Source organism: Xiphias gladius, chromosome 4, assembly GCF_016859285.1.
Source record: "Xiphias gladius isolate SHS-SW01 ecotype Sanya breed wild chromosome 4, ASM1685928v1, whole genome shotgun sequence".
Taxonomy (NCBI): Eukaryota; Metazoa; Chordata; class Actinopteri; order Istiophoriformes; family Xiphiidae; genus Xiphias; species Xiphias gladius.
Genome location: NC_053403.1, coordinates 4,138,797 through 4,164,514, shown reverse-complemented (window position 1 = coordinate 4,164,514; position 25,718 = coordinate 4,138,797). Strand labels below are relative to the sequence as shown.

General features: G+C 41.0%; 1 protein-coding gene across 2 annotated transcripts in view; it reads right to left on the bottom strand.

Annotated features, from left to right (window-relative positions):
* Positions 1-1,445: 1,445 nt before the first annotated feature.
* Positions 1,446-25,718, bottom strand: part of igf2r (insulin-like growth factor 2 receptor) — a 53,418-nt gene continuing 29,145 nt past the window's right edge. Inside the window, exons 25-51 of one of the 2 annotated variants that reach the window (XM_040125022.1) lie at positions 25,440-25,618; positions 24,712-24,799; positions 24,147-24,356; positions 23,897-24,027; positions 22,802-22,905; positions 21,969-22,102; positions 20,924-21,120; positions 20,194-20,320; positions 19,881-20,012; positions 17,943-18,102; positions 17,041-17,149; positions 16,123-16,204; positions 15,771-15,904; positions 15,018-15,167; positions 14,779-14,937; positions 14,381-14,591; positions 12,320-12,472; positions 10,808-11,042; positions 10,507-10,643; positions 9,937-10,054; positions 8,948-9,094; positions 8,591-8,775; positions 7,525-7,711; positions 7,240-7,386; positions 7,077-7,146; positions 6,406-6,690; positions 1,446-5,903 (exon numbers count right to left, since the gene is read on the bottom strand). In XM_040125022.1, the coding sequence (XP_039980956.1) occupies positions 5,745-5,903; positions 6,406-6,690; positions 7,077-7,146; positions 7,240-7,386; positions 7,525-7,711; positions 8,591-8,775; positions 8,948-9,094; positions 9,937-10,054; positions 10,507-10,643; positions 10,808-11,042; positions 12,320-12,472; positions 14,381-14,591; positions 14,779-14,937; positions 15,018-15,167; positions 15,771-15,904; positions 16,123-16,204; positions 17,041-17,149; positions 17,943-18,102; positions 19,881-20,012; positions 20,194-20,320; positions 20,924-21,120; positions 21,969-22,102; positions 22,802-22,905; positions 23,897-24,027; positions 24,147-24,356; positions 24,712-24,799; positions 25,440-25,618 (4,130 nt within the window). In that variant the 3' untranslated portion in view covers positions 1,446-5,744. The remainder of the gene's footprint in view (positions 5,904-6,405; positions 6,691-7,076; positions 7,147-7,239; positions 7,387-7,524; positions 7,712-8,590; positions 8,776-8,947; positions 9,095-9,936; positions 10,055-10,506; positions 10,644-10,807; positions 11,043-12,319; positions 12,473-14,380; positions 14,592-14,778; positions 14,938-15,017; positions 15,168-15,770; positions 15,905-16,122; positions 16,205-17,040; positions 17,150-17,942; positions 18,103-19,880; positions 20,013-20,193; positions 20,321-20,923; positions 21,121-21,968; positions 22,103-22,801; positions 22,906-23,896; positions 24,028-24,146; positions 24,357-24,711; positions 24,800-25,439; positions 25,619-25,718) is intronic. The other variant, XM_040125023.1, reaches the window with a different exon arrangement.

Here is a 25,718-nt window from a genome sequence, read left to right as displayed (position 1 = left end):
GTCTCTGCATGCCAGGCACATGTGCAAACAGTCAGCGATGCTGTCAATCAGTTAACATTTAAATGTGGTTTCTGGGAATCTGTTAGGAATCCCGGTCCTGTCAACATGCAACTGCCAAAGCTGTTTTTTGCAGTGCTGCTACTTCTGAAGCTCAGGAAAGTCCTCAAAAAGTGAGGGGACTTTACCCTCGAGTGGAGTGACAGACACCATCACTGGTTTATTAAGTTACTGCTATTATTAAAAATTGGTTGGGGGATCTGTGCAGAGAGGGTATGGATCTGAAGGAAACGGTGCTCATGCTACACCCTCTCTTTGAAAGTCCTCGCAGTTTTGTCGAAGAACCAGCCAGCGTGAGTCAACCGGCTGGTTAGTTGTCCACATCCTCCCCAGATAAATAGAGACAATATTGACAAGATGAGGGGGAACTAGTCTTTCCGGTACGAGGGAAAAGGGAATTCCCATTTTCTTTTCTTGCAAATAGATCAGGAGACGAATAATCATAAAAAGACAGAGAACACCATTGAAACACAACAGCTTTTATGATGTGATTTCATTGATTTAACCTATTGAGCTATATGTGATAATAGCAGGAGCCATCTTGAAGTCTTCAATTCCATGTCAAGTTTCAAAACCTTCCGGAAAGGTCCAAGTTAAGTCTCAAATTCTTTGCGACAAGTCCAAGTCAAGTCTTAATTACTTCAAAACAAGTGCGGGTCAAGCCTCAACTGTTGTGAGAAAAGTCGTGGTCAAGCCATTCAAGACAGCCCCAAGTCACGTCACGTCAAGTTTAAGTCGAGTCTGAAGTCGTTTAAGAAAGTCCATGTGAAGTGTGAAGTTATTAAAGACAAGTAAAATCTCAAGGCATTTGAGACAAAATCCAAGTCAATTTGCAGATCACTTTAGACAAATCCAAGTTAAGTCTGGAGTCACTTAAGGACAAGTCCAAGACAAGTCCAAGTCAAGTCTGGGGTTGTTCAAAACACGTGAAAGTCAAGTCTTTAAGTCACTTGTCACAAGTCACAAGTCAAGTCACAAATCCTCTGAGACAAGTTTAAATTAAATCGAGTCATTCAAGTCCTTCTAGACAAGTCCAAGTTAAGTGTTCAAGTATGGAGTCCTTTGGGACAAGTCCAAGTCAAATTTAGATTAATTCAAGACAAATCTAAGTCAAGTCTGAAACCACTCTAGATAAGTCAAGTCCCAAGTCATTTGAGACAAATTAAGTCTTGTCCTTCAAAACAAGTCCAAGTCCCAAATGATTTGGGACATGTCAAAGTCAGCTCCTTCCCTTTATGTGAGGCAGGTGTCGTACACATTTTTTTTGCTTTTAAATCTCAAGTTAAAGTCAAATCTCAGGTCCTCCTTTCTTCCATTTTCTTCATGGCAATTTCTTTCTTATTAGTAACAGAATATGGGATTAAACCACAACAGTAATAAACAGCAGATCTCTTATTTATTCAAATAATGCATTATTTTTTACATCAATGTTTTTTTTTTTTTAAATAGGAAAACAGGCAAAGAGCTGAAAAACATATCAGCCAACATAACTTACACCAACTAAAAACATAATAATGATCTCCCATAGTACCGAATCATCACAGAAAATTTCTTGTGCTTTTTTTAGTCACTGTTTTCTCCAAGTTTGTTTTTCGCCCTTCTGAATTTAACTCTAGTTTAAATAACCCCATTTCCCAGTTCTCTGCTCAAGTGAGAACAAAAAAAAGCACAAGAATGTCCATTCATATCTTCATAGGTAAGAGAAGGTTCAGCACAATGCCATGCAGATGAGCCACAAAAACTTTGGTGCTAAATACAGCAGAAACAGACTTTATGCGACGATGGAAAAGGACTTCACATACTAAACGGTACCAACTGCTTCTCTTTAATGAGGAGTGGTACGCCTTCTACTCAGGGGAGATGAGTCACAAAGTGCCAAACACAGGAAGATGCTTTTATCCCAATTCAAATAATCCTTCTAATAAAGGTCAAGATTGTGAAGTAAAAGGATTTCAGAAAGACAGCTGAGATTCATTTTTCAAAAACTCCACATGCTGAATAAATGAAAATGTTTAAAATTTAAAATAAAAATGCCCGTCAAGTCTGCAAGCAACAGGTTCAATTTCATTTCAACTGGACTTACAATCATATTTAAGTTACGGATTGCTGACATTTCAATGCAGTTCATTTGTGATTGCAGTTATTTTACTATTCTTTGGAAACCGTGCGCTATGTACTATCACTTCATTCTTCATGCTCTCAAACTAATATTTTATTTTGGGTAAAACACTTGATATTTTCAGATGAGTAGCTCAATGTTATGGTTGTTCTACTAGGATCTTCAATAATTAACAGATAACATGACATGTGAGATTTCAGAGCAAGATGTGAACAAAGCTTCACTTTGTCTTGACCTTTCTGGAGTCAAAAATGCTTTTGAAAAGTTCCCTTTTAGTCTGGGATTTCAGTGATGATAAAACAGGAAAAAGAGTTACTGAATACCTGTAGCCGAGGGAGCCGAATATTATGATGTTTTGTAAGTTTGTGTTAAATTTAACTTGTGTGGCACAACCCAAAACTCATCCATAGAAAATACTGGTGTTTCTAATGCAAATGTCAGTTCAAGATTTTTTATTTATTTATTTATTTTTAATTTTTTTTGGTCATTTTGTCTGTGTTTTGGACAAGCAGCATCTTACAAAAAAACTTGTTTAACAAATTTGTGTACAAAGCTTTAGAAATACCCTGAATGCTGAACCTTCTTTGTTGATTAGTGAGAGATTTTAGCAATGACATCACGTTTGTTAATAACTTTAGTCTCTGTGGATTGAATACTGAGAAGACCCAAAAGTGAATTTACCCTCACCACCGCGCCTTCATACCAAAGACCATGTAATCATCGTGTAATAAACGTATGGAGTCTGTATGGGCATTACTTTTTGTAATAGTAAATGTCTGTCCACGGATCAACGGGTGCTCTCCCAAGGTTGTAGATTCACTGTAATTATGTTTAAGTGATTTAGTGATTCTCTGGATTGTTTACTTCCTTCTTTCAGTTTGTTCACCCAGGTGACGACGACACCTGTTATGGGAGATCTCAAAATGTCCCATTTATCAGAAGAGCTGCAGTGCAGTTGCATCAGACAACTCATCCAAATCACCTACAGAAAGCACAAATATTTGCCCATATAGAGAGTTCAAGCTTGGGTTAAAACTAATGATTATTTTTTATTAACAAATAACCTACCGGTCACTTTTTTTCATTAACTGATGAATGATCTAGGCTGGAAAATGTCAAAAATTGTGAAAAATGCCTATCACCATTTTTCCCAGAGCTCAGTGTGATGTTTTCTAATTGTTTTGAGCAAAAGTCTGAAACTGAAACACATTAAATTTACGATATAAACATAGAAAAGCAGCAGATCCTCGATGAAACTAGAGTATTTTTGCTGCTTTATGACAACTAATTGATTATTAGAAACTGTTCCCGATTCATATTCCATCAATTAATTAATCAGTTAATCAATTAAACGCGTTAGCCGTAGATAAATACCTACTAACTAGCAGATCCTCAGCTTGAATTGTTGGCACTTTTCACTATTACTACGTTTTATAGCCTAGACACTTAATCAAATAATTGAAAAAAATAATCAACTGTGTAACCAATAATTAAAATAACTGTTGGTTACAGCGTAAAAAAAAAAAAAAAAAAAAAAAACAACACTATTTCTTAGTATGTTTTTATGCACACCAGAGAAGATTAAACACGGCAAAGAGCACAGATAAATGCACCATGTTTAGTTAAAATTACAGGAGCTTGAGTTTGATTTATTTTGTCACTGCTCATTTCCAACTTCTCGACTCCGGGAGGATAACACTTTACAAAAACTACACCCGGGTAAAAGTTGAGCTATTTGTGAGTTTGTAAATTCATCAAGTTTGCAATCCAACTGTGTAAACCAAAAGACACCACCTTTAAAACAGCTGGTGGGGATAAATCAAAAGCAAACGGCAAGTGGGACGGCACCCAAATACTCTGTGCTTACACATCAGTCTCATGTGGGAACGCTGCTGTCAGTTTGATTTCATTTTAGAAAGTAATGAAATCACAAACTTGCTGTATCTTGGGTCGTCCGTCGTTACTGACAATCTTTGTGACAACACTAGTTTGATTATTAAGCAGAAAAAATGTTAAATGTAAGTCAACTGCCTGCATTCTTGATATATTTATGCTTCATTTCTCTCTCTTGTCTCGCCATCACATGCATTTGGCTAAAAAGGGCTGATTTCGGCACTAAAGAAAAAAAAGAAAAAAAAAAACATCTGACACAGCAACATCCACCATCACAGACCTGAAAACCAAAACTGAGCCTTTCATGTACGAGAGCGTGCAAGCGGAAAAAATTCCCAACTTCCATACATTAGTGCCAGCGGTGGCTGAAACAATATGGCTTTAGCGGGCGGCGGGGGGGGGGTTCTTCAAAACCAACACAACCTAAACTAACGTCACTTTCAACCTCCGTCTTCGTCGAACATCCATTCACACTTAAGGCCATCTCTATTTCCGCACAGAACAGAGATGCATACAGATCATCCGCTTAGACAACCATTTAAATAATCATAAAAACAAAATGTGTGAGCAATTCACCGGTGAAGACAACAAACAAACAAAACAAACAAACAAAAACGTCCATATTATAGACCATTATCATCTATGTACAATGTCTCTGATCAAAACGAGACAAAAAAAAAAAAATCAATCTGTCGCCGGACATGATTCATTGATGAAAATGCTAAGTAGATTCATCATCGGGAAGGCATCGTGCTTTCTTTTCGAGGGGAAAGAAAGAGAAAAGATCTGCTATTATAGCAACTGTAAACAGCAAGAAAAGACAAATGGGTGTCTTCATTCCCTTTAGAAACAACACAGGCCGACACCTTCACTGTTTCCTGTTATTTTCTTTGACAGCTATTGTCTTTCCCCCATAAATCTGCTTTATCGTTTCACTATTGAGCTATTTAACTGTACATTTGACCACAGTTTTCTAATACAGTCCTAATGGGCCAATAGACATAAAAAAACCAAACCATAAATCAACCCCAAAAGTAGTTTTAAAGGTATTGTTGTCCAGTCTGCAATGAAACCTATCATTTTCAATAATCGATGCTACAATAAAGTGCTATAGCAATGGCACAGTGTCATTTCAAAACACTAGAAGAAAAAATACATTTAATATAATTTCATTTTCACTTACATCTATTCACTGACACGCCTCATTAAAGAGTCAATACATTGAGAAAGATGTTTTTTGTGCACCTGGGGTTAATTTCTAAAGTCTCAATTGGCCTGTTGGGTCTTTATTAGATAAACGTGGCAAGACTGACGTAGCTATAGTGAAGCAAATTATTTCAATCAGGAATTATAAAAGAAAATATGAGGAAAAAAAAAAAAGGGTGCAGGTCAAAATGGCCTGAGGAACGCTCCAAATCATCAGCTCTCAATAAGTAAGATACCATGTGCTAACATCGACAGTCTGTAGACAGTGGACTGGATAGAGTCTGGATAGGCCGAGTAAAGGTGCAGTCCGACCAAAAAAAAAAAAAAAATTCCCATAAAGAAAGGAGAGTTTTCTGCTTGCAATATGCTGTTGGTATTTCACTGTTGTTGTTGCTATTATGGAGACATTCACTGAGAGAGAAGAGTTCAGATAGGATGGAGGAGGGGGAGTGGAAGGGAGGGAGTGACATCACACCCTGAGGAGGTCCTCGTCACTGTCATCCTCGTCCCCTTTCCTATTGGCTGCCGTGTTGTTACCGTGGTTAAGGTCTGAGGAGCGAGGTTTGCGGCTCTTCCTCTTCCGGTCTGACTCGTCCAGGAGGCCGACCAGGTCCTCGTCGCTCTCCTCCTGAAATGAAAGATTCTGTGAGGTTCTTTGTGTGGAGGAGATGTCTCGAGCAGATCCGAAAGATCGGTGTCAGCTAAAACAAACCGGATCAAAGTCTGATCCTTTATTGTGCTCTGCCGTGTTTTGTCCGGCTCGGCCTGCTGTTGCGGAGCTGCTCTCCTTCACGACAGCAGCGCTCTACAGTAGAGGGCTTCGCGAGTTGGACCGGGTCCAAATACCACACAGTCCAATCAGGCCGTCAGGGCCTCGGGTCCCTGTGTCAATATGTCCAGTAACCAAGTGGATCCAAAAGGACCCGGAGGTACGTGGTATCGGGTGTGTTTTGAGGTCGCCACTTAGGCAAACATATCGGATCGGACACGGAATGGGCAGATACTCAATAGTAACAGACTCAGATTAGGACTAAAAAAAACACTTGAAGGGCTTGAATGTGACATCCCTAGTTTGGGATGCACTGAGCACGTCGCAGTAACACGTGGACTGATGTTGGGACGACACTCACCTGTAGGAAGGCACTGCGATGAGCCGCAGAGTTCCTCGACAGTCCGGACGACTTGACCACTTGCACCCCTGGGACGCTCAGCACCTCGTCCTCGCTGTCGTCCTCCTGCTCATCCAGCGTGAACGAGCGCAGACCGTCTGTATTCACCGGCTTGGTCTTGATGTGACCGTTGCCGTGGTTACTCCTGCCACGGTGAGACGATGAGGCGGTGGACGTGGGAGGGGCTTCGAGCTCCTCCATCAGCCACTCCATCTCCTCCTCGCCCCCTTCGTCGTCCATGTTGACCTGAGGATTTAAAGGCAGGTTAGTACGGGCATGAGTACCACACACACTGTGGTATATATAAAAAAACAAACTTGCACACAATTACCATGTTAGGTGCAAACCTTTTGGTATGAGAAAAATAAGTCCCCTTTTATGTTCATGATGTGGCCCTATAATTTCAATTTGTATGGATGAAATGAGAGAAAAGCCAGAGAGCAAGAAGCAAAATATCCCATGGAATCAGATGCAGCATCCTTTAAAAGCAAACATTCAAATGAAAGTAACTGGCTGGAAATGTGGCTGTAGTCGGTTGTTTACCTCAAACACACTGGAATCTGAATCTGAGGGTCTGATCTGCAGCAACTTTCATTCATTAGAGGATTCATTCACTCATTTGATCCACTTACCTTGGAATATTTATAGGAGACTTGGTTTCCTCTCCTGCAGCAGCCAGCAACCTTCTGGATCACCAGCTCCCTGGAAAGAGACAAGAAATGTGTAAAAACAATTCTGGCATTCAGCTCCTTCAATCACATTGAAATCCATTCAAAAGGACGCCTGTGGCCTCACCTTCTCTCTCTCTTGTGGAGCAAAAGCCCCAGCAGACAGACCGCCACACCCACCAACAGGAGGCTCAGCACCACCCCCACCGCCTGGCTCCGCCCAGAAAGAGCCGGAGCCTCGCCGTCGTCGTCGTATGACTGCGCGTCAACAGTTCTGCAGGAAAATTTAGAAAGAAGCCTTACACTTACTTGCCATTTTTTGAAATCTTAAAATTTTGCTGCCTGGGGTAAAAACTCAATCCCAGCTGTTTCCAGCTGTCAAGCAGAATTAAGTGAGAAAGTGTTTACTCACGTCAGACCACAGACAGCGTCTGTGTGCCACACAAACAAATACTGGCACTCATCCGTCTCCAGCATAAACTCAGGGATGCCAACACCCGCCGAGGGGTTACAGTGGAACATGATGGTGGATGACACCATTTTGGTTTTCTCCCGGCCGCACTCTGACTCAGAGGGCACCATCACATCCAGGTTTCCTCCTGATGGAGAAGCAGAGAGGTTGCTGACGTGCCCTTAACGCTCAGTGAAGGTGTGGAACTGTGAGGCTGGAGTATCAGCTACGGTCGACAGGTTTCCATGACAAATTTTTAGTCCTTAAAACATTACTTATAAGACGACTGCGTAATCATCAGCGGAGAACTTGTTGTTAAGACTTGGCTCAGGACAGTGTAACTATGCTGAAATTACTATACTACCACATTTTATTTTACAGGTATATAATTTCTTAATGATTTCAAAAAAAGGTTTACTGGAAAAAAGGAAGGAAGGAAGGAAAATAAAATCAAGGACAGACAGTTATTTGACTTTAGTTAAGTACAGCTAAGCTATTCCAGAGAAATGTGCCTGAAATAACTGCTCTATGTTAACCCAAGTAAATATTCACTTATTATTGGGATTTTATTTCTCAAATGGGATGAACTGTATGTTTGCCTGTAGACAGATTTCACATCCTTAGTTAGACTACGTCTAGTTACCACGTGATCACTCGTCTCCATTTTCCCTCAAATTAGTACAAAATTACATAGTCCTTTACGAGAACCTTCCTGTGAGTTTATAGTTCGATGCAATTATAGGAAACTAGAGGACGTGTAAAATAAAGTGTTACTGCACTCTGTTACACACTAGTATTAAGCATGGTGGTGGGGCTTCCATCATTTGTTTTCACAGACGCAGAGTCATGAAATTCACTGTTGTAGAGGTGGAAATTTCGACCTGCTGGTGGCACTGGATGAAGTTAATTGGATATATCTTCAAGAAACCCCGCGTGTCCATCCAACAGTTGCCGAGAAATGGACCAAAGTGTTTGACCTGCAATTGGCAGCTGGGGAAATGGGATATGAAACTATGCAATAAATTACCTTTAATGTAATACTTGGCTTTGCTGGAGGAGCCAATCCTGCGTCTGTAGGGTGCGTTGACCTTCACCTGGCAGATGTTGGCACCAACACAGCTGGGCAGGGAGTTGTTGGTGATGCCGGACAACTGGATGTGGTAGATGTAGCGGTCGCCGTTGGGACGGATGTCTCCAGATGCCTGATGGTGGCTAAGAGGAGAATGAGGGTAAAAAGAAGAATAGTTCCGCTAATCGAAGTAAACATCATTTTTCCCCCTGTCCAATATTAAACAAAAAATGACTTATTTAGAAGTGACTTGGAAAGTGTACCTGGGCCAGGATTAAGACACAGGTGGACAGGGGAAGTGTGTGCTTGTGTTACCTGAAGTAGAGTGCTCCCAGGCTGAGTCTGGCTCCGGTGTCAGGAAGCTTTATCGTCCCGTTCACCATCTCCACCTCACGCTGCTTCACGGCACATGCTGACCGCGTCTCCCAGCCAATCACAAACTCACACGATGCCTCCACAAAACTGCTCACACACACACACACACACACAAAGAGGTGAGATACTCTTAGCGTGGCTGCAGATGGCACATTTCAGAAAGCTAGATGTGAGATTTCTAGGGCCAATTTAACTAGTGGAGTGAATTTAAAACTATAAAAGAAGAACAGAGCTAAAAAATGCTGTGCTGTGGGATTATATGGAAAAAAGATGAAAAAAAAAAGACAAATTAAAAATTAGGGGACAAGTTAAAGCAAGGTATATTGTGGTAGTAAAGTACATAACATTTAAATTTCATTCTGTTCTTGTTCTGTTGTTCATTTTGAACCCAGTGATGTGAAGAGTATTTCATCTGTTGATAACTGATAAATAATCCACCTAACAGATATTTTATACTTTGATGTTTAGTTCTTTGAGGTATAAGAAATGTTCTGCAAAGCCCCTCAGATGAAACTTTAACCAGAAATGGTTTAACTTTAAAGATAAACACTCTGTTCTGCCATTAACTGCCAGTTAGAAATGCTGAACCAAAGAGTAAATGAATGTTACTGTAGAATGTGTTTTTTTTCTATTGCAGCATCACTGATAGTAGTAGAGATACCAGACCACAGATTCAAATGATGCAGATTTTGAACATGTGAAAAAATTCAATTCTGCTTTGTTTAATTTCTTTCTCCACATCCCCATTTGAAACTTTGTCCTTATTTCATATAGTCTATTGGGTTTATTATTTAAATTGTCTGTATGTGAAAATAATAGCTCAAAGTTTTTTTTTTCCTAACAAATGTAATCTCTGGCCAGTGGGGCTGAAAATTAAAAAATTAAAAAAACTTTAAAAAAACTGCTGGTTACATTGGGTTGCGTGTTACCTGATGAGTTTTGGGTGTCCAACGGTGGAGCCGCAGCTCAGCTGGATCACAGTCTTCACCTTCAGGCCGTTACTACAGACATCATCTCCTGCTGAATAACTGACGTAGATCTTTCCATCTGTAGAGAGAGGAAAGAAGTTTGAGACGTGATGATGAACGTTTCTAATGCACAAAAATCAGAACACAGCTGTGAGTGTCACTTGTAACAGGAAACAAAAACTACACAAGTGCTAAGACTCTCTGCGGTTAAAGAACAAAAACACTGAATATATTCATCTAATTATTGATTTTTATATGACTCTGTTTATCTCAGAGCCTGCACTGCTTTCAGTTTAAGTCTGAGTCAATTAGAAGTTAAATTGTTTTGGAAGAAGAGTTATGAAACATCCAGTAAACCATCCAATTCAGAAAAACTTCCTAATCAGTAACATTGTTAAATTCTCATAAGAAAATGGTTGAAATTGATATGAACTTAAGCACCAAATGTTGAACTTAAGACATCATTACTGGCCCTTAAAAAGTCATACTAAACCTCAAGCATACTGCAGTGTATTTGACTTGATTACCCACCAGTGTAGTTCATTTTCTGAGTGTAAACCTGGCCCAGGGTCTGAGTCTGTCCTGCTGCTAAGCGTCGACACACGGTCGCTCCTTCTGGACATCCTGGCAAACCCCCGTGGATGCCCTGACACAGGTTGATGAAATACCTGAGGACATTGAAACAGGAGAGTGTGATATTTGAATACCCTCCGGACTCAGTAAAATGAAGGCTTGAGTGCTTTAGGTGGCCTGACAGAATATTTCTTAAATCACAATATTGTCACCTATACGACTAATCACAGTGCCTATCCATAGCTACGCCCAGACTTACGAATCTCCTCTGTGGCTAAACTTCCATGGCTCAGTTAGGGAGGACAGGGTTCGAAGGTCGAAGGTCTGATGCTGGCTGACCAGCTTACACTCCATCTTCCTCGGGGGACAAACAACACTGGTCTTCCACTGGAAAGTGGCCGAACAACCTGCCGTCTCTGAGAGCAGCTGCGGAGAACCATTGCCTGCAGACTGGTCGCAGGTAAACAGTATGGAGGATTGACGTTTGCCAGAGGCTGGAGGAGAAAGAACAAAGGCAGGTTGGTTTTCATAAAAAGAGAGAACGGGTGACAGGTGATGAATCAACAAAGCAAATACTACAAATGAAGTAATAAATCACCATTCACTTAATCCCCCCCCCCTTTTTTTTTTGTATTTTACAATAGAGCAGGTAAAGGTAACCAGCAGCCAACACCATGAGTAACAACTGCATTTTTCCACGTCCCTGAATGCATCATCAACAAATTGCTCTGGCTCTCAACTGCACTGCCACAAAGGAACATTTTAATCTATTCAGAAACAGGCCTTGTTAGGATTAGGAAAGTGCAAAGGTCAACAGCTAGTAGAAATTTTATTTCCGAGAAGAAACTAACTTGCCAAACTTTGTGGCCTAAAGCCAAAAACGAATGACAATTAGTAGCTTGCATCTTGTTTGCCACCGTTCTTCCTCACGGACGCACAGCTGTGTTTTATTGCTCTCCATGGGTTTTTCAGTAAACTCTTACCATGTGTTGTTGTTTGGCCACTGAAATAAACGTGAAAAAAAGGCCACCATCACCTATCAGTGCAGGTCATTTTTTCATAAACAATGCTGGTTTTCTCCTCTGAGTCAAGAGTTTACACATATCAGCTAAAGCTGTGGTTCCCAACCTGGGGCTCAGGGTCACCCCAAGTGATCGCAAAGTCTACAAATCTGAGGTGTCAGGAGACGATTAACAATACAGGAGAGAGGAAGAAAGGAACAATTCTGCTGCACAACATTACTCAGTTACTCGGTTTTTCTAACTCTAATCCAGCACGCAAACAGCCGCTGACATAAAAAAATGAGTGAAGGTATCTAGAGTTGCAACACAAAGTCAATTGAAAGAAAACTAATCAGCAACTCTTTTGATAACTGATTAATTGATTGTCAATTTTTTAAATAAAAAATGTTGTCTTACATTATAGTAAACTGCATATTTTTGGGTGTTGTACTGTTGGTTGGGATGTCACCTTGTGCTCTGGGATATTGTGATGGCTACTTCTCACTGTTTTGTTATGTTTCAGAGGCCAAAGGATCAACCGAGATAATAATCAGCATAATCAGCTTAATGGATACTGAAATTATTTGTTAGTGCAGCCATGAAGTTAACCTAATTTTTCCTGCTCTCCACCTCGCAGCTTTCTTCCTAAACTTCTAAAACTTCAGCGCCAGTGGCTGGAGTTCACAGCGATTCATTTCTTGTTGTCACATGTCCTGTGTGTTTTTCTGTGTGCTCTATCTTTCCTGCTAGGAGAGAAAAAAACCTATCACCTGCACTGCAGAAGCCCCACTTCCTGTCCGTGTCAAAGTTGGGGGTGGTGGCACACCATTTCTTGCCATCTGTCCTTTCATCTTTAGTGCACTCGGTGTACGACTTCTTCATGAGAATGAAGGGGAAAACACATACCTCACCTGCATTTGTCACTAACACACAAAGATATAAACTACTTGTTCAGTTGCTTTCCAAACATTATGATCTTATCCAATGATTATGCCTCTTTTTCTGGGAATCTACATCACAAGTGAAATTTATACTAATCTATAAATCTCAGTACACTGAAATATTGGTAAAAATTTTACAAATGCGGATATCAGATTTCCACCAGTTTCTTCTTAAAGAAAGATCCAAAATACATGTATCCACTGACATTTCAGGGCATATTAAAAGCAAGAGTTAACCCGGGATCTGTTCTTCGAACGTGGCATCTCTAATCTGGGCTAATATGTTGTTAATCTGGTCAAAATGTACCTGTTAATTCTCATCCAGCTAATATGGCACATCAATTGCATTTACAGGAGAGATTTTTTCATGTTAGATGACGTTTTCTTGAAAAACAATGTGCTCTTATTTTGTTTTGAAAAGTCACTGGTGTTATTACCTTTACTGACCCCTTCAATGTTCAGACCTCATCCCACGCACTTTGTTGTTATACAGTTAGTTGTAATGAGTGAATGCAGTCGTGCGACTGAAAGCAGCCGTGAGTGGGATTGGGTTCCGACGGCCGCTACCATTTTGGACCTAAACACCAGTTAGACTCGTCACGGTCAGATGCTAACGAATCTCTTATCGAACCTTATATCTCTACACGTTATTTTCTATTCGCAAAGACCAGTGTTAAAAACATGCAGGCAACGTTAGCAGCTTCTTATTTATACCCCTGTGATTTGGATCTAGTAGTTTTTTTAAATATCAGGTATGAAAGTTGGCATCTTAGTAGCTGTTATTTCAGTTTGTCACACAAACAATATCAATCAACAATCAACATTTCATATCTTCTCCTGCTCATCTCATTTCAGGTTGGAGCTGCATGTTGTGAAAATGAATTAAGTTAGTTTGATTAATGTTAATGATTAATCTGGTAGCTGCCAGTAAAAACTGTAGTATTTCTGGCTTCTGGCCCAACAACAGCTGATCACAGATCAGAAAACTGAGTCTCTGAGTTGCAGTTATTTATAATTTTAGTTTCTTGCTGATGATGATAGTTGAACATATGGATTCGGATTTGATTCTGGATTCAGATTCGATAAAATGCTATTGAACCTACCATTGATGAAGTTCTCCCTAGTGTACGAGTATACAGTAGATGCTGTCGTGCTGATTATAAGACTAGTTGCTCTCATGTTTGTTTTCCATCTGGTTTTTTGAGAATTTGTTCTAGCCCCAGTACGATAGGGCTATTTTTCATCAATGTGTTCGAGGCTAAGTGTATTCAGTCTGTACTTAGGATGCTTTAAAAAAAAAAAAACCCATAAATTTTAGTATCACAATGTCAGAGTTAGATTACAACGCCTTTTGGTTCCATTGGTCTGATAAAAAAATAACAGAAACTTTTGGTTGAGTTTAGCTGGGTTTCTCAATCACCGACATGTTCTCATTTAAAATCATAATTATGCCAATACTTTTCATTACTCCTCTTACAGAATAAGTCATTTGTATAGAAAAATTAGTTCATGTAGGAGTTTCACCCAAACAAGTCTTGGTCATGAACCAGCCCATTAGGTTTTGTCTTAAAGATAGGATGCTCTGACAGCTCAAGATAACTTTTAAACTAGCTTTAAAAGAACTTATTACCCATGTTTCTGTCATTTCATCAACATTCAAATCAAGCTGACTTCAGTTATTCAGGTACAAAGGCCCTGCTCTTGAGCAAACTTATCTTGATGTGGGCGATTCTTATTTCATTTTTGGTGATGTAATTTTGGATTTCAGGATTTTATTGTTATGTAGTATGTCTTCTAACGTCCTGGGACCATGGTGTAAAAGAGCATCATCCCCTGGAGATTGTAAGACTTTTGAGGGGGTGGTAAACACGGTAAGTATAGCAGACTTACCTGGTGGGCAGGGATCTCCCCCACCATACTGCATCAGTACGGCCTGCTCTTCATGTCTGAAGCCCATTGTCATGGCCTTTCTGATGCCAAATGATGAAAATGACTTGTCTGAACCAGAACCAGACACCTGGCAAACTGCACTCTTCTTACAGGCCGGCTCTGACACTGAGCTGCAGACGCTGATGTGGTAGGTGCTGGAGGGCCCTTTTACCTTAACACACAAGGACTCAACTTTACTACAATTTTTAACTGGTAGCCAGAGTGGCAGAGCTGCAGTCTAGAGCACCATATCACCCATAACTTGACAGACAAAAACCTTACAATATTTAACAAGATGAAGGGAGAATCCAGTCGAAAAGTGTTCAAAATCACTGGGAAGTAACCTTGGTGGAGCTCACCTGGACTTCCTTAGAGAGGCTTGAAAGGTCAAAGGTAAACTGGAGCTGGGAGTCAGTGAGCTGGCAGCCACTGGTGTTGGTGGCATCTGAACAGACTACAGGCGTCGCCCACTCAAACAAATAGACACACCCCTGCAGCCTCAGCATTTGTGGAGAGCCCTGGAGGCAGACATAAAGGTAACTCATTTGTTCAAAGATAAATCCTCAGAGAAGCACAGGACATAAAAGTGCTGACTCACCAGCTCCAGGCCTCTCTGGCAGGTAAAGATAATGGTTGAGGTGTAGTTCTGTGCAGGGTCGGCCGCGCACTTGGTGGAGCTGTGATAGGTGATGGACACCTCCCCTGTGTCACTGTTGATCTCAGGACCGCTGGTAGTCCGTCCAATATCCTTAAAGAGACAGAAAAGAGAAAGAGTTAAAGCGGGAAAAGGATGAAAGGAACTGCTGCAAGAGAGACAGGGACATGAAAAATAAATTGAGAATTTCTGACACAGAAAAAACAGGATCATCTGAGAAGAAGACACAGACAGTGGAGATGGACACTGAAGCACATTTTCTAAAATAATTTCAACCCCACTTCTTCCTTCCCCATGATTTCCCTCCGGTTTTAAACAGCAACTCCGAGTGGGTCACTTGTTGCTGATTGGATAATAAACACTCTCACTTTATAACAACAAAGCTACAAAAGGTGCTTCGGGAAATGTATTCAACTGAAAACTGACCTACCTGCTGAAAGTTACAGGATATATTGGGGGAAAATGGATCATTTACATGAAACATGATGCCGACCATGAAACATGATGCCCTGCTGCTGAATTGTTGGGTTAAATAGGGCCACTGGACCTTTTCACACATTGTCAGTCCAACGTCAGAGCTCTTGTTTTCATTATAAGGGGTCAAATCACATGCAACTGAGGTTAAAGTAAATTGTCCTTTATCTGCCTTGTGCGAAAATAGTGTAAAGGACAACATTTGGTCGGTGTGTGTCTCACCACTGGCGGTCCATTATCAGGATCCATACAGACGGCAGCTCCAGGGGGGCAGGGGACCCCGGGGATGGGGTTGAGAGGCAGACAGATGTTGATGTAGAAGTCTGGAGATCCATCACTTTGGTCCACTGCCTCATCTGAAAGGAGAAAAATTGGAGGAGAGAAACAGAAACACGTGGCAGTTAATCTAGATGAATGCTGTGCCCAATAAACGATGGACATGAATGAAAATCCACACTGACATGATGCATATTGTACTACATTTGCTCGCCGTTATTTTGTTGTCAGAGCATGCAAAAATCATAAGACCTCTGATATCTTCAAGCGGTTAGATGTGAAACCTTGGCTCACTTACCTGTTGCTGTGTAGTAACCGCTGACATGAATCAGAGGAGTCAGGTCTATAAGAGCGGAGCCATTCTGGACCGAACATTTTACCTGTAAGATTAAAAAGGGGGAAAAAAAAAAAAAAGTACGATGCTCTGGGTCAGTACACACTGAACAATAACAGCTTTTATGCTTCAGAAAGCCGGAACCAAAGCGAAGGAATTCATACATTTTGTACTGTAATGTTATCATTCTTTTATTGACTATACAATAGCTGTGCAACGTTTTCTTCCAATATTTGGTCTTCTAAATGCATCTGAGTTTTAAAAATTATTTTGGAACAAGTAAGTCAGAGACAAGCCCGTGATTCTACTGCACAAAAAAAAAATAAAAAAATGTAATGCTACATTCTTACCTCCTTTGATTATCCTTGAGAAGTCTCTAGAAGGTGACTTTAGTCTACCTGCACCTTTAGTCTCAACTGAAATTCAATTTGCTCTGTGAAATGGCCAATTTAGTGCTAATTTGTGAAGGAATGCGCTACATTTTCCACTTGATTATGTGGAAATAACTTTTCAACATAAACAAAGTTGACCTTCTTTACAGTATCCTATAATTTTTGTTGTCATACAAAGCCAATGTATCCACAACTAAGGCGATGACAGTACCATCTGAATGACTGTTTAGGCGCGTGTTTTGGCATGGTTTGTGAGGCAGTTATCTATTGATGTTAACCAGTTAGCTGCACAGGTGTACAACATTTACAGCATATCACGGCACACACATATAAACACATGCTGGGCTCAGGTTGTGTGTAATTCATAACAAACCACACAGTCCTTTTCAATTATTTCTTAACTGTGTTGGAGGGGGTAAGCCTTCTCTAGCAACAAGTTTGATAAAAAATAAAAAAAAAAAATAAAAATTGTACACACAAACATACTTACAGTCTGTTCACAGACCAGGGGTGTGTGGAAAGAGAAGTAGTGTGTGCAGGTCTCAGCTTTTGAGTCGATGAGGACTGGCTCTGGCGGTGCCGTGCCCATGTTAGGTGGCCTACAGAAACAGATTGTAAATATTCATTATGTACTCATGAAGGTTATAATGTTCATTTTTTATAAAAACCGTTTTAGAGAGGTGTTGACTCAACTGTACGATAATTTTGGAGGATTGAGTTTGTGGTGCTGTGGAGCTGTACTGCATTATATAGTGTAACCTTCATGAAGTTAGGATTTATTGCAGGACCGATGTATCAGACTGCCTTACTCTTAGCTAGGTGTGCCTAATAAACTGCCAACAGAGTGTACAGTGTATGCAATTTGCTGGATGCTTTTATCCAAAGCAAATCACACAGAGCTAAAGTCAGGGTTTTGTTTCCTTCCCAGGAGACTGTAACGCAAATCTATGCATATATACGGAGATACTTACCCTGCATCAAATATAAAACCCTACCGAAGGTTGAAGACTGAACTGTGGTCAAAACATAGATTTGTAGGAAGTAAATTGCAGCTTTGCATCCACTGCTTCAGTGACTGGCATTATCCAGCAATGCTGTTTAAGCTTTCAGCTGTCTGCACCTGAACATAACAGGTGTGGTTGTTCAACCTTCTTCGAAGAGGACATGGGGCTGTACTGCACTATCATAGGCCACTCAGTGTAAGGGCTTAGATTATTTAAGAGATCCTAAATAGAGGTCCTTAATTTACTGAGCTTACTAGTGCAACGTCTTAAAAAAGGCAACGCAAGTATATAAGCAGCTGCAAAAGAAAAACAACAATGAAAGCAGCAATGACGAAACAACCAAAACTAAGGAGAAACAAGGGCACAGGAAGAGGCGAGGGGGGGGTACCTGCAGATAAAGTAGATGACGGTGCTGTGTTTGAGTTCGGGGTTTGCTAGGCAGGGATCTCCTCCTTCATACATCAGCTCCACAAAATGATCCCTGTATGAGAGTTTCTTGCTCACCTGACCACCGCTCACTGCTGTGCTGACGTCCTTAATACACACAGCTGTAACACAAAACGCATAGGGATATTAGAGAATGCCAAGATGTACAGTACATTTCTGATCTGCTGCTCCGTTAAGTACGCCCCACACCGCTCAGATCGTCTGGGGCAGCTCTGCACACACGGAGAAACATGGAGGAGCAGCATTTACTTTTTATGCGCCTCGTATCTGAATAAACCAGCAGAAAACTTCAATCTGCCACAGCTTTCATAAAATTTGGGGCTATTTATTAATATCCAGTACTGTACTGTTACTATACTGTCATTTTATTCTACTGTTCAATCTGCCTTATTCTGGTTTATCTCATTTTTATGTACGGCAATAAATTGTTTGTCCTTTTGCTGGTTGGGTTGAACTATATTTCACATATTTTAGTGACATTTGGCCTAAGGTCAGAAAATGAGCAAGCGATTAGATTTAGATCCAGCTGGGAATTCAGGAATTCATTTTTTTTAATGACTAACGATTTTTCAACATCACAAGATATGCAAGTATTTAATTTTTTTTGCCATTTTTTCACAAAATTTTTTAATTAAAAAAAAAAAAAAAAAAAAAACTATCTGGCACTCGCATTCCCATATTTCTGTATTACTATGCATTTTGATGCAATTCCGGATACGGATTTAACAGTTTTAAACATTCCCATAGTTGTAATTACAATTTCAAACCTATTGTGCAGCCTTGGCTGAGGTATGTGCTCTCTGAGTGCTTTCCAGGTTACTGTGCAATATCCAGTACACCCTGGTAAAAGAGCGGTCAATAATTTGAGAAGTACTGGAATTTCAGGTCTCTCATTTCATTCCTTTTGGTGCTGCGTGTTGCAGCTGACGAACAGAGATGACGCATGTCCTCAGTGTTACATAAACTATCCAAATGTGTGAGCAAGGCCAAACATTAACCAGGAGGAGTTCCAAGTTAAATCAAAGTTTTTGGAATTTGCAGAGCTTCTTCTTATAAGGAAAGACAGTTAAGAGAAAATAAAAACTAGAAAGTGTCTTTTTCAGCTTCATGAGTGAGCAGTCTGCAGGAGCTGTAAAAGTTAAAGACCTCTGTTTTTCTGTCTTCTTTCAGGCAGTTTGTTCTACAGTTAGAGTTGTTATTTTGTTTGGCACGATTTTGTCACCTACACAAAAACCTTTTTTTCCTCTGCCTTTGTCAGTTTTGTACTGGTAAAGTAAGGATTAAACAGCTGTCACACTGCGAATATCCTCCTCCTGTTCAAGGAAAATAGGAAAACTGTCTACTGAGTAACTTTCTGAAGAAGTTACAAAACATATACCTATATAAACATATTTCTGTTATATATTTATTTATTTATTTATTTATTTATTTTTAAAAACAGCTGCATCCCCATCAAAATCCCCACAGAAATTCAAGTACAATGGAACATTAGTCTCTAGAACCCACACTGAAAACCAGCCGAGCTGGAAACTGGACCAGTCAGCAAACCAGCACAGGGAAGAGTTGAAATGGTTGAACATTATGTCATTTGCAGTTCTGACTAGTTAAAAGGTTGACTCAATCACAGTGATGACAACCTAACGACAATTTCTTTAACAAGATATTTCTCATTTTTTATTAAAGGGATCTGAAGTACACAGCAGAGACCCCCTCTCCTGTTTCCATTCTATTACACTAATGCAAATATAAATTTCGCCTACCGTTCTCTTTGAGCACACATTGTAGGTAATGCGGGTGGTAATGTGGTGTTCATTCTCTAAGTCAGTGGGTAAATAATGAACACCTGAAAGACGCTCGGTCACTGGACGGATGCACATACCGGCTTCAGGGCTGCACCCTGTGTTGACCATGTTCCCACAGATGTTCATACGGAACATCCTCCTGTGTTCCTGGGGGTCGTAGACAGTGTAACCACCTTCCTTTGTCAGGGTGTTAAGATCGATCAAATGACCTGGGGGAGAAAAGTTCAACGTGACACTGATACTCCTCTATTCCTGTATATCCCTATACGCTCCACTACCACAAATACTGAGGCACTTTTACTCTAGATTTTTCTAGTTTTTATTGTCACCAGACAGTAAAATTATTAAAAGAAAAAAAAAAAAAAAAGATGATTTTTCTGAGTGTCTGACCTGTAGCTGGGTTGGTGACCCTGCAGTCATCGTGTTGAGTGCTGTTTAGCGGGCAGGCAGCAGCTGTTAACCACAGGAAGGTGTAGACACAGTCCTCAAGGACAGAGATCAGAGTAGGCCGGGAGTCCTGGATGGGGGATAGGAACACACATGTTTGTCTTTCCTTTCCCCCCCCCTCCCTTTTCACACAAACACATAGCATTTGTTCCAAGTGTCCAACCTTTCCGGTCACCTGAGAGTGCCTTTGTTGTAGGAACATTCTGAACCAAAGAAAACATTTAAAAACGATGAATGTACACCAGGTTAATCTCTAATAGAGTCCTGCACCGCCCTGAGATTTCAGCTTCACCACGACTACGTCCAATTCATTTAGCCAAGCCCTGACCATACCTGTCGGTTCACAAAATTTCTCAGCGTAAACCAAGACCAATATATTTTGATACTTTCTAATCTCCCACTATGCAGATGAGAGACTAAAAGCTGCTGTTGATTCTGAGAGACTGTTTATGTGTTACTTTTGATATTAATATATGATGTTCAAATTTAAAGATACAAACCTGCAGCATGTAGACCACCACGATAAAACACTGAATACCAAAACTAATTAGATTATTTACTGGGTGAGGCAGGTTAACTGCATTTTGTACAGACCGACATCAGACTCAAGAATTTGTATGTATCTGTCCATTTTAACATATTCTGTCCGTTACTTGCAAAGTGTATCCCTCACCACTTTGTCTCTGTCACACTTGAAGCGGATGATGCTGGTCCTGCTGCGGTCTCCATCGGGGCAGGCCTGGCCGCTGGTGTACTGCAGCTTCAGGACATTTCCATCCCATGTGGGACCAGACTCCAACTGCCCCAGATTCACATATTCATCTCCGACCTTTACACAGGATGCTGCACTGGAGGGACACTTCCATGAACCTATCACAAGACGAGCAGAGGGCCAACTTTGGATTTTTATTGATTTATTTTCAAGAATTCAATTGTAATTTTAACAGAAGTGAAAGGCAGTGAAATGACTAAATCAGAAGTAGGACCAAAGAAAATGCTGTTTCAAAACGCTCACTTAGATTACAGATATAGATTATACATAAATATAGATGAATAAGTCTGACTTATGGAGTCTTTCGATGGTTACGGGGGTTAGTCGCGCCGGGCCAGGCCATGAATGGCTTAGAGCAGTCAAGCTGCAACGGACAAGGTGCGAGTGTTTTTCCACTGCAAGGTAGAGCCTGTCACCTGCAGCCCTTTTATGCTCACTGTGGCTCGCTGTACTTTTCCTCCTGGCAATATTTAAAACTGACCTGCTGATAGTGCAAACAGTGAAGAATATGTCCACATCTGGTTGATTAGACCTGTTGTTATCGAACAACAGCAAAAGCTAATGAAGCTCTGCTAACTCCATGACAAACACACCGCATGTCCGATAACTTCTTCACAATAAAAGAATCTCGCCGGTTCCCCAGTGGAAAAAGCTTTTAATGGGAAGCAGCAAGAGCAGGAAAGCTTTAGTTTGCCTTAGAAGTAGATGAACACGGCTCCAGTATTGCTGAAAGCAGTCAGTAAACAGTATCATAAGACTGACTTCGCAAAGCACAGACAGTGACGATGGAAACACGTCATTAGGCTTGGCTTGGCTTGGCTTGGCTTGGCTTGGCACAGTGCCAATAGAGCCGATCGGGGTTCATGGAAAAATCCTAGTAGATGCGACGGTATTACTGTATGTTTTACTGAATCAATAACAAAAGTGAACAAGCAGGCACGCTGACCTCCCTGCTGCACCAGCGACCTGCAGACATTGATGTAGAATCGTCTCCCCATGTCCACAGTAGAGGGCTCCACCTCCCAGTTCCGGGACTCCAGGGCCAGAGGAGAGAGGTCGTAGGAGTGGCCCTGACCATCACTGAGAACAGAACAGACAGAGGGTGAAAATTCAGTGTCATACCAGTTCATGGTATTTACAGATTTCTGAACAGCTAGTAACTGTTTCTGTTCATGTTTTACTGTTGGTCATTACATGGTCATTGTTGTCTGGTCAGATACAGATTTCAGTTTGATTTTAGTGCAACAATGTGTTGAATTTCCAGCAGTTGATAACACTGCAACTGTGATGCTTGGTGTAGATAAAGAAATCTACAAAAGTACTTGTCCTGATTTATTATTTAACAATACACTTTTTCCAAGTGTCTGCAATCACTCAAAGAGATGAGCAGAAATAACTTCAAATCTATTCTAGGAAAGATTATAAAAAAAAAATATCTTTGTTCCTGTTTTTCTTTCCCAAGTAGATGGATCCTTGAAAACTTCCCTGTAAGATGTTGACTCACACTCAGGGAAAAACAAATAATAATTGTACGAATGGGGAAATCTGTGGCCTCCAGCTACAACAGTTGCTTTCAGAAATACACAGAAAGTCAGATAAAATATTGATATACATCATACATACAATTCACTTGTAACTAACCAATGAATTGCCCACATAGCAAATCAGGCTTAATGATAATGTTGGCCCTGATGCCAAAGACCAATTATCTAACATAAAGCTGTATAAAAAGCTGGAAGAGGAAGAAAAAAGGAGATGGAGCAAGAGGAGGATTGTTACTTGTAGGAGCAGCTGGTGGTTTTGACTGGGACGCAGGCCAGAGCGGTGGGCCAGTTGAACAGGTAGGTACAGTCTGGAGTCTCCTTGATAAACTCTGGTGCTCCCTTAACAAGTGAAGAGACAAAAACAGACACACAATAAATCAACACCGCTAAAGAGCTGGGATGCATTTCTGTGCTTTATATAAAGAAACCTTAAATTAACACTCTGATTTTGGGGAAAGAACAACGTTTGCTGTGAAACTCAGAATCAGATGAGAAGATGGATATTGATGGTGACATGTGCATGTTGTCCTCTCTCTCTCTGTCTGTCTGCCTCTCTCTCTCTCTCCCTCTGTGCGTTTGTTTCCTTTCTCCTCTGTGTGTCAATAATGTGCTTGGTTTATGCCTCTTGTGTGTTTGTGTAGTCTGTCCTCTTTCCAGGTCTCCATGGTAGAGAGGAGGTTGTGCGGCTCAGGTCCTATCTGTTTGGTGGCACCTGGAAGTTGCTCAACATCCTTCTGGGTCATATTCTCCCTATGTGTTAACAATCTAGCTTTAATTTTGTCATCCTGATTGCATCCCTATCGCATGTCTGTCTGTCCCTGCTCTGTTGCTCTTCCTGAGATTTCTCGCATTATTTTCCCTAGTAAAAGGGGGTTTTTTTTGGAGTTTTTCCCCATCCAAATTGTGGGTCTAAGGTTAGAGGGTGTAATTTCAGCACAGTTTGTAAAGCCCCTTGAGGCAAATTTTTGATTTCTGATATTGGGCTATATAAATAAAACTGATTTGACTGGACACTGCTAGCCTAGCTTGGTCAAATGTTCAAAAATGACTTCCAACATCCCCTGAAGATGTCTTGCTTGCATTATTATCTAATTAGCTATCACCTTGATAGTCACCAGTAACCATTCCCAACAGCTCCAGTGCACATCACTCCTAAAACCACACAAATACAAAGCTTGGGATCGGCTAGAACAACAATAAATTGGTCACTGGTCCAGCATATTACCCCATGTACAAATTTCTTAGGTCAACCTTTCCTAGAAATTTACAGCACAGTCCTTTATATATCAGTAGCTGATTTTCTGTCTCTGTGTGAATGTGTAAAACTCACAGGATGCCTGTCAGGGTGGCAGGAGAAGTAAATCTCTGTTGATCTTTGGTATATCTTATGACAGGTCTCTCCGTTGGTGTAGTTCAGGATGAGCTGGTCTCCCACATAGCTCAGAATCTGGTTTGCCATTCCTGCATGCATGCACACATATGAAAACACACACACGCACACGCACACACAAAGGATAAATACAAGAACAATGACAAAAAAATGCTAGATAAAAGATCAGAATATCCAGCGAAACCCGTACCCGCAATCTTGTGGTTGTTTCCATCCACCTGGCAGGAGGAGACCGGATCGACGCTCGTGTCTGCGTGGGTGCAAACACCTTTCTGGAGCCCCTCGCAGATCGACAGGTGGTAGGTGTATTTACCACTGGTGATGGGGTAATCTTTTCCCTTGAGAGAGCTCAGGTTGAACTCGTAGCCACTCTTGGGGTCACGAACCCGACAGTTTTCCCCTGGGTGGAAAGGTTTGGACAGTGACCAAACAGGCACATGCTCTTGTCTCTCCTTTGTTGCAGTTAAATCAGTAGAGGTGGTCGATACTGTTGTTCTTCTAAAACTCCATTGTGGCCCCTGACATGATGGATTTAATCCATTCTGCAGTTTCATCGCTTGCAGATTTATTGTACGTCGCCACAGCAGTTGTTTGACCCCAGTATTTTGATCAAATCCACACGTTCAAATGTCACATTTTCAAATATCAGTATTTGTTTTCTGAACAAAAAAAAAAATCCAAAGGCTGCGGTTTTAATCTTAATATACTGGTGTCCGCATCTCTCAACACTTTGTCACTTACACACATGATTTTACCTTGAGACGTCCTGATAGGGCAGGCCTCAGATGTCCTCCAGACGAAGACATATTCACAACCATCTCTGCGATCAAACATGGGGGAGCCCTAGAAATTCAGACACAGAGATATAAGCTCATCATCTCAGCTAATTTGTACGTAATTCTTATATGTGTGTGTATATTTCCGTGTTGATTGCATAGCCCATGATACACACTGTATTTGCTATACGGATTTGATGGTAATATGCAGTCACTGAGGCACCTGGACTCGTACATCAATGCTGATTTTGACATCAAGGACCATAATGGAAATAAGACTTTGACTTTGTTGTGTTATCCGTGACCTATTGCTGACATGTGTGACCTGGGGTCCTTGCTCTAATTGTGTCAAATAAACTTAACTAAACTGAACTAAAACTACCGTTAATGTGTACTGGACTCTGAGCACTGCCAAAACACGGGATACACACACTCGACCCTGTGCCTGAACGCATCCCGTGTAGATACTGGTGAAGGACCGAAGCTGCCGTTGCTGCTCTGCTAATATGCTGCTTTCACTAGGCAGCCCGTGAAGACATCGTGTTACGAGCAAACCCTCGCTAAGACCAGATGATAGCCATCTTGTGATGGTCTGATTGATTAGTTTATGGTAACTACCTGAAAGTATCCAAATTTCTGTGTAAACACTTTTACTTTGATAAAACTAGGCAACGGCGGGTGGTCTCAGCGGGAGCTCTAATATTCACCGGATTGTCGTCACACTGTAGGATGATGCGTGTTGAGTAGCGGGATGTGGAACCACACTTGTCTCCGTTCTGATACATGATGCTGATGGAGCCGCCCTCCGCCACCTGCGGCTTGGACTGGATGTACCCCAGGTTGTAACTTTTCCCATCAATCACACCACAAGCACCCAAAGGACCCACTGGACAGAAGACAACAACGTGCATAACTACGGTCAGTGGCAGGAAAAATGTAACATTTTGACAATTTCCCTTTGAATTTAATAGCAATCTTACTGATTG